The sequence below is a fragment of the Octopus bimaculoides genome, chromosome 2, assembly GCF_046866305.1.
Source record: "Octopus bimaculoides isolate indiv1 chromosome 2, ASM4686630v1, whole genome shotgun sequence".
Lineage (NCBI taxonomy): Eukaryota > Metazoa > Mollusca > Cephalopoda > Octopoda > Octopodidae > Octopus > Octopus bimaculoides.
The window spans coordinates 16,957,203-16,966,700 of NC_142929.1; the positions used below are offsets into that span (position 1 = coordinate 16,957,203).

At 38.6% G+C, this 9,498-nt stretch overlaps 1 protein-coding gene across 3 annotated transcripts in view; it reads left to right on the forward strand.

Moving 5' to 3' along the window:
• Positions 1-1,663, forward strand: part of LOC106884202 (uncharacterized) — a 29,031-nt gene extending 27,368 nt beyond the window's left edge. For all 3 annotated transcript variants that reach the window (XM_014935450.3, XM_089341238.1, XM_089341236.1), the window contains exon 4: positions 1,159-1,663. In XM_014935450.3, coding sequence (XP_014790936.2) covers positions 1,159-1,314 — 156 coding nt within the window. In that variant the 3' untranslated portion in view covers positions 1,315-1,663. The remainder of the gene's footprint in view (positions 1-1,158) is intronic.
• Positions 1,664-9,498: the final 7,835 nt, after the last annotated feature.

The window sequence follows — 9,498 nt, forward strand, 5'->3', positions numbered from 1 at the left end:
GATTGTGGCTCCGGCATGGAATTGATATGCATTTAATTGATGAAGATCTTAGAGGAGAAGCAAAACAAAAGACCTAAACAAGATCATCTATCTAGGTCGTCCCTCAAGAAGGCCCTAAGGGTTTCGGTTGCACATACTATAGGAGTGACAAGGCGTTGCTTCATATGGTCCCGCAGTTTTCATCTAACTAGGAATATTAGGGTCTCATCCATTGTCTTGTATTCAAGATCCTCTGCATGACATCCTGTTAGTTCAAAGCCACGAATCTGATCTGGTAGGTCCTGCCGATAATTAAATGCACACCCTGCTGCCTACGCTTCGATTTATTGTCATTGAGGTTTATTCATCTAATGGTTAAGGCTTTGTCTGTCTTCTACCGTTCGACCTGTCTGGCCTGGTAAAACCTGCTTGAAGATTTCTCTCCCTCCAGCATTGCTCTTCGGGTCAATGGAACACACAAGCACTTCACCGAGACAAGGTAGGTGTTGAATTGGTCGTTGACTACTCAGTAAATCTTCCGCCAAGATCAAACGAGCAATATGATTGTAATAATTGTGATAAGGGTCCTTATATAAAGGGTCACCTGTAATACTTGTTTGTTCCATTATGTTTAACAATAACCACTCCTAGTATTTCAACCACAACAGTCTTTTCCCACTCATCTCTTATATCGCTGCCAACTTACCATGTCATTATAAGGTTTCTATTAATCCAGTGTCCATATCATAGCTCTAACACCAAAGTAGCAACGGGATTTGGTAAAATATCTACTTTTATAAGAACAATGGTTATGAAACTGATAAATAATATCAGTTCATCACCACCACACCCACACTATAAAAATATTAGTAGAATTTATAGTCACGCCAGCATCCCACCATTCATCCTTTTATGAAGAACAAACTATATTGTTAATCCATATAATTCGATATATTTGCTGGCAGAATCGATAGAACTCCAAGCAAAATGTTTAGCGGTATTTCGTTGGTCTTTACGTTCTATGTTCAAAATCAACCGAGGTCAACTCTGCCTTCCATCTTTTAGGAGTCGATAAGTACCAGTTGTTGGCTTTGTGCTAACATTTGAAGCCAATGTATTTGTTGCTGAGTTCTGTTTACATATTTTAAATTTCTTAAAATATTTCATTTTATTTTCTAGGCACAAAAAATGGTCGAAGCAGGTAATAAAGTAGGCGCACTGAAAGCAACCACTATTGCAGGACGATTAGTCAAAGTTTCACTATTTCTTGGTAGCCTCGGTCTTTGTGCAATCTTTGCATACCATATTTACTGTCAATCAAGCAACGGATGTTAAAATTCATATTAATCGAAACGGTTTTCTTTTTAATTATTCATGTTTAATTCAAATCATATAAAATTTTCTTAGCAAAAATTATTTAAATATTGAGAACTTGAACCGTCGAATGATATATTCCATAATAAATTATATAATTTCAACAATTAAACAATGATACTCTACAGCCCCACGTTAATGGCAAGAACCAATAAAGGAGTAAAACTACGAAAGTATACCATTCCTTCCGTCCCATTTAAGCATTAGGTAATGTTGTTGCATTTTCTTGTTACTTTAATGCTCTATATCATTATCTCAGGAATATCAAAGTTTAAAATCATTTTTCAAAAATAAATGTTAAACGAACAAATTTTTAAACTCTTACCTAGTTTTTCAAACTGTCGCTTTAAAGCAAGTAATTTTTAAAGCGTTAAATATTCATCTGAGTCTGTTTAACATAAATTAGACACTAGATACACACAAATAGACTGTTACACATTGACAGATGTTGGATATGTGTCAACACAGCGTTTTAGATAACGGTAGATAACTTTCTATATTAGCCACACAGGGCCGAATACAGAGGGGACAAAACACAATGTAGAGCTTTTCTTTTCGAAAGATAAAAAAGAAGAAAATAGAAAAAAAGGAGGTAAAAATTCCGATCAAAAGGGTTCGTGTAAAAAAAAGTATAAAAAAACGATCGAAAGGGATCTTGTATCACAGAAAAGAGCAAAAATTTTTTTAAATAGATTAGGTTTATCCCTGGAAAGAAAAGCCTACGAAAAAGACCACGGTAACCTCAAGCAGGGAGGGAAAAAACACATGAGAGCAAAGTGCTCTCTATCTCTCTCTCTACCTCTCTCTCTCTCTCTCTCTCTCTCTCTCTCGCTCGCTCTCTATCTATCTATCTATCTATCTATCTATCTATCTATCTATCTCTCTCTCTCTATCTCTCTCTCTCTCTCTCTCTCTCTCTCTCTCTCTCTCTCTCTCTCTCGCTCTCTATCTATCTATCTATCTATCTATCTATCTATCTATCTATCTCTCTCTCTCTCTCTCTCTCTCTCTATCTCTCTCTCTACCTCTCTCTCTTTCTCTCTCTCGCTCTCTATCTATCTCTCTCTCTCTCTATCTCTCTCTCTCTCTCTCTCTCTCTCTCTCTCTCTCTCTCTCTCTCTCTCTCTCTTGGATTTACAGGATCATGCTCAAAGTGGTTTCGTCATTCACGCGTATCATCTTTGCTAAATTCACCCACCTTTTAATGAATCTTTCATGAGTCAAATCTTGCCTCTCTATTCTCACCTTCTTTTCAAGTGTCACTTGAAAAAGTTGATGAGCGATTGACCAGAGATGAATGTGTTTGTCTCTAAATCTTTCGCTCGAGTCCACCACACATATTCTTTCACCATGGCTACCAGTACGATGAAAACTGCCTTACCTTCTCGGTTAAGGGAAGGTAGCGAACAATTTTCACGATAGACTCGGACGACAACCGAATTCGTCCCACACGTGACAGCAGCCGTTCGGCATAAGCCCACAGGTCCGAAATGTTGGACACTGCACGAGTGCGTGCAGAACGGTTTCGTCGCTCTGACCGCATCTCGGGCAAGCCGGTCCGATGTATCTCGAACCGTGCCTGTAGAGCTTATCTCGAACGAGCAATGCTTCTCGATAGCACTGCCAAGCCAGGGATCTCTGTTGATTGTCCATAGGTCCCAGCCCGAAAGTTGGCCAGAACAGGTAGGTCGGGTATTCCTCAACGACGCCCAGATTCTGCCCGAGAACGTCGTCGCACCTCCCCTCCACTAATCTTCTATAGAACGCCTTCGTAGAATTAAAGTCGCACAAGTTTGGTCCTGGACGGCAGAGTTGCTTGAGAGCAAGGCGGCACTTGTGGTGCCCTTCACCTAGCATCGGTCGCTGTTTGATCCACGACTGCAGTTCGGTCAAAAAAATGAGTTGCGGGAAAGCGCGCCTCACAAACGGCGACCACACTTGTTCACCGTCGTCTATGTAGCGCCGGAGATGTTGCAGTTTCAGCGCATGTCTGCACATCATCAACCACGGCATGCCCAACCCTCCATTTAGCAGATGTTGACAGTAAATGGATCGCCTAACCATCGGAACTCTTCCCTTCCACAAAATCGAAGAGTATGCGTTCCAATTTAGTGATGGCGGGGTCGGGACGAGGCACGACGGTGAGACGGTAATAGATGATGGATGTGATGAACGAGTTTGTTTTTAAGTTGAGTGTTTTGTGAATGATTGCTTGTTTTGAAATGTCCTCTATGATGTGTTTGCAGTTGCTGTGTTTGTAGTTGTATAATGTGTTCATCTTTTTTGGTGGTGGTGGTGGTGGTGGTGGTGGTGATAGCAGTGGTGGAGGCAGTGTTTGTAGTAGTAAGCGTCGCCTTTACTTCTTTGTTTGTATCTTCTACGGCCAAGCGAAACGACGTTCTTTTCAGCCTCCCTCACTTCTGGCTTTGGAAAAGGCAGAAAGTCGATGAGAGGAATGCTGGCTTCTTGGTTTGATTTAGCCATTTTCGTTTAGAAGATGGCAAAGAAAACCGGAGAAAATTTTTTAAATTTTGGAAATTCACCTGCAGGAGTGGGGAATTTCCGATTAAATGATTTTACTTAGGTTGAAGGAGATGATGTTAAACATCTCTTTCGCAAAAAATATGCAACAACAAACAGTTTTTTCTACACAAATAAAGCCAACTTATTTGAAGCCGATCTGTCAACAGTCCATTCAGACAGACAGACAGATAGATAGATAGATAGATAGATAGATAGATAGATAGATAGATAGATAGATAGATAGATAGATAGATAGATAAATATGTTTCTTTATTTGCCACACAGGGCCGAACACAGAGGGGACAAAATACAATGAAGAGCTTTTCTTTTGAAACAGAAAAAAAAAGAAAAAAAGAAAAATTTTAAAAAGAAAATTATGATCAATAGGGATCGTAAAAAACAAAAACGTCAATCGAAAGGGATCGTCTATCACAAAAAATGTTCTGAACGTTACAAACAGGAAAACAGATGAGGTTTATCCGAGGAAAGAAAATCCTACGGAAAAGACCACGGTAACCTCGGGCAATGATGTCCTACAAAAACACATTACAGTAAGTGACCCTCTTTTTGCTTTCTTTCTTTTTCTGGTTCACAGGATTATTCTCAAGATGGCTCCCTCATTCACACGTGCGATCCTTGCTACATTCACCCATCTTTTATTGAAACATTTGCTAGACAAAACTTCCCTCTCTACTCTCACCTTCTTTTTCAAGTGATACTTGAAGAAGTTGATGAGAGGTTGACCAGAGAGGAAAGTGTTTGTCTCTAGGCCTTTCAGACGGGTGTTGGCAGCAAACGGATCACTGGCCATCGGAGTATTTCCTTTCCACAAGAAGTGGAAGAGGATGCATTCCAGTTTGGTGATGGTAGGATCGGGACAAGGTACGACGATCATGTGGTAGTAGATGACGGACGCGATGTATGCGCTCACCACCTCCGCCCGACCTTTTAGGGATAGCTTCCTCTCGGCCCATTGCCGGGCGAGAGTGGCCACCCTACTCGTTATCTCGTCCCAGTTCTTCTCCGTTTGGAGGTCCTGAACAAACCAGACCCCGAGCAACGTGACCGGTCCAGCGTCTCACGACGGAGGCGCTGCTGAACGGCATGGGCTTGCTTCTCCAGGTGCAGGGCCGCAAGCCTATTGACTTTTCCCGATTGATTTTCGCTCCTGTTACTGCTTCGTAGCCTTTCGGTGTCTCACCGACCAGCTCGATGTGGTCATGGCTAGACACTATGACGGTGACGTCATCCGTGTAGATAGATAGATAGATAGATAGATAGATAGATAGATAGATAGATAGATAGATAGATAGATAGATAACGGTAGGTAGAAATGGCTGGGGATAGTACCACTAAGCTAAATAATACCCTGAGAACAAGCATCGTCAAACTTAAAGCTAATTCGAATGCGATAACATTTTATAAACACACTTTAGAAGCGCCGGATGTGGTTGGTATTTCGCAGACAAGAAAATAATGATGTTATAGTACTTCAATGATTTTATTTCTAATGTGCGTTTAATGCAATTAGATGCTCCAAATGCAATTAGACGCTCCAAATGCAATTAGATGCTCGACAACAATCATCATAGTTAACTATAGCTTGATATCTTACGTATCAACGCACAATCTAAGGAACATGGAAGCATACAACATCATCCACCAAAACATACCCCTCCTTATAAATAACCTACGAATGACAAAGTTACTGAAAACCATAAAAAATCATTTCAGTTGTGCTTCGAAGAACTTAATCTATGTTCTCAAATGTGGAATGTATAGAGGAGATTACACAGGTTATATTAGGTTAACCTTGAGAGATAGAATGACTGTGCACAGGCAACAAATTCGGGACTCCACGAGCATGTAAATTCCCGTAAGCGAAGACCTAGACCAATATCCCGTAAACATAAAGCCGAAAATACCAAACCTTCCCTCTCTATCAATACACTGGAAATAATTCAATCCAATTCTGTTTAGGTAAGGAAAGCAAACTCATCAAACAATACAAACCACAACTGAATGACCTTTAGAAAGAAGAAAAAACACTAAAGAGAAAAAGGAAAAAAGACTCAATTTCTCCACACAAAAAAAGCTAGGTACAACAAACAATTTTTTAGAATTTTACAAACATCAGTTGCTGACATCACCTAACTGTAGACCAATGAAATTTTACCTCCGATCAAAACCGAACTTCAGCAAATACAACAAAATGATCTTTTAAGAGAATCAACCAACTGGAACGTTACATGACCGTTCCCCACAGGAAAGCCAACCAAGCAGAACGACCGACTTGAATCACCAGAAAAACAAGACGTCACCATTACTTTAACGAATCAAAAATCAGATCCGTTCGCGGAAAAAATTATGAATACACCGGATTCCAAAAAGCACTGTTGCAAGCGAGAAGTCCTGCACACGTCGAAAAGAGAATCACAGAAGCTGTAAACAAAATCCCTTTTTTTATTATCTCCATTTGTCCCTTGTTTTTTCCTTCTTGACTCAGTATGACTGAAACTTTGAGGATATCCATTTCTGGTCTACTACAATTTAAACAATTGATCCACAGTTTTTTATATTATTGACTATTATGATCACTTAAACTTGTCGACATTAAAACTTTTCAACATGTTTTTATAATATATGATTCTAAATTTTTAGCATTGAAAAACAAAACATATTGTTGAAACTAGTTTGGTATACATGTAAATAAATTTATTTAAAAACAATTGCAAGCTTTTCAAATATAGGTGCCTTTTCAACAACTAAATTTACCTGTATGTGAGGGGAATAAAAAGACTGTTTTCAAATATTTTTAATCGTTTGATAAAACTTTTTTGGACATTTATTTTATCTTTGTCTATAAGTTTTGATAGTTTACGAATATTTAGTCGTTTATATTTACCTTTTTGATAGGCCGTTCTATTTTATTTTATCCGAATATATATTTTACCTTCTGTCTTTTTATGTAGATGTATTTTTTATGAGTTTGTTGGTGATAGGATTCTTCACTATCCTTTAGTGACCCGTTTAAACAATTTGAGAGTTTTTGCTCGCCGTCTTATTAGAATCTTCTAATCCCTGAGAATTATGTTGACATTACCTCAGAAGAAAAGGTACTGTATATACCTTGCATTATTGTCGTAAACTGCTGTAGCTTTATGTCAATATACTGTGTAGAGAGACTGGAAGACTAAGTTTTGATCCATGACCTCCTCATGAGTACCATTCCAATTAGTTTTATGAAAGCTGAAGCTGGAAGGTTGTCAGGAACATATTTGTGATGTGAGGCAGGGACTCTGCCAGTTTTTGCTCATGTAATGAAATGCCCGAGAGGAGCCGACCCTCAAGCCACTTGATATTAGGGAGCTTGAAGTCCTAGAGTAAGTAATATAAAACTGCCATATGTTAATACTTCTTCCCTCATTTCCAGGCTCAATTCGAATGTGTGCCTATGATTTGACGTGTGTGGTGGGCGATATTTAGAACATATTACTATTTTCATATGTTTAATGTGTACCATCAATGTATTAAAATTGCGTTTGAGCGTCACAAGCTTGACAATTGTTGAATGTACATCTTGACATCGTGACGGACTTGACATTTTGCTGGATATACATCGCAACTCCATCAGAAGTTCTTTCTCTCTATCAGTTTGAAACACAACACATTTCGGTATGTTTCTCAGCATTTGTTCTATCAGCGGTCAACTGTGTTTCTGTTCAACCCATGCATATTGTTTCATTAAACGTCTTTCCGGTATTGGGTTTTTAGCTGGTGGGATGTTTCCAGTTTTCTGGCATTCAGCAGCAACACTGGTATGATGTATGGGATGTCAGTAACGGCCACTTGTCTGATAATTTGTGGTGGCGTGATGGGTGGCCAGCCTGGATCTTTAACTATTTGTGGTCATCTGGTGTGCTGGTATGCGTTTTTAAGCAGTGTATGATGTAACCAGATCAGGTGACTTACAATCTCCTATACTATACACCCAAAAGACGGTTGTTCAGCTGCTTCTGTCTAAATTATGTATATAGGTTGTTTCTTCTGTGGAGCAGTGCGCGCAACGGTTGAATATTTCCAAAGTGGAGGCAGTGTGTTTTGTACTCTGGGTGAAGCTGATGGAATTGTTTGTCCTCTCGAAATAATTAGGTAATGACAAACAGTCAAGTCTTCCCATTATTATAAAAAGTACACTTGCTGCATCAACAAATTTTAACAACAAAAATTAGGTATTTTTGTGATAAACTCACCATCACATCATACACAGAACTAATTTATGATAGTCTAGACATTTTGTGAGGCTGTATTTGGATTACATTATCGAATATGATATTATCCAATATCATTTTTTTAATCAGAGCATGTTGCGATTTGAGGAATTTGGTTGCTCTTTCAAACAGGTTGAGTTGTCACCTTGTAATTGTGCCATGAACTGTTTGAGGTTCCCTCATGGAGTTGATACGCATTTAGTTGATGGATATTGAAGAGGAGAAGCAAAAATGAAGGTCCTAAACAAGATTAAACGAACATCATGATTATACTAGTTTTGAAAATGATTCTTATATAAAGGCTCACCTGTAATGTGTCTTTGCTCCATTATGTCTAACAATAACCATTTCAAGTATTTCAAACACAGCGAAATACTATGCGCTATTAAGTCTGCCGTTACGTTCTGCGTTCAAATTACGCCGAGGTCGACGTTGCCTTTCATCATTTCGGAGTCGATAAAATTAGTACCAGTTACGCACTGGTGTTTGATGTAGTTAACCTAATCCCTTCCCTCAAATTTGAGGCCTTGTAGAATGGATTATTATAGGCGAAATGTCTCTTTCAAAAAATACAAATTTGTTTCAACACACCAGTTCACATAAAGGATTTTGGAAGCGAAATAAAAATGCGAAGTATAAATATATGTATGTATGTGTACATATATGCATATATATATATATGTGTGTGTGTGTGTGTGTGTGTGTGTGTGTGTGTGTGTGTGTGTGTGTAGGGAGAATTCATAAAAAAACAATAGACGAAGACAGGTGGTGTAGACAACAAACAGATGTATTAGTATAACGCTCGGGAATTGAAAATGTCTTTAACGTTTCGAGCCTACGCTCTTCCACAGAAAGGAACACAGAAAGAAACAAGGGGAGAAACAAGGAAAGAAAAAAATGTGTAGTGGTTAGCGATCTATCATGGCGTACATATATATATATATATATATATATATATATATATATATATATATATATATATATATATATATTTGTATATATATATATATATATATATATATATATATATATATATATATATATGCAAATATGTAAATATAACATATATATATATTAATAATTATCGCCAAGCCAACATGGCAGTCTCAAATATAGGACGAATGCTGCCGTGGATTAGCTCCAAGAGGCCATCGCCTCTAGCTAGCTATGTGACACACGGATCTGTGTCCTTTATAACCTTCGAACATGGGTGGTCAGCAGCTTCCCGTTGCCGGTTTGGCATCTGCAGACTAGACTAGTTTCAGGGTATTACCCCTTGTCAATGCAGAGCAGCCGAACCCAGCAGGCGTCGCTACTGACTGTCTGTAGGAAGGTTATTTATCTGTGGTAA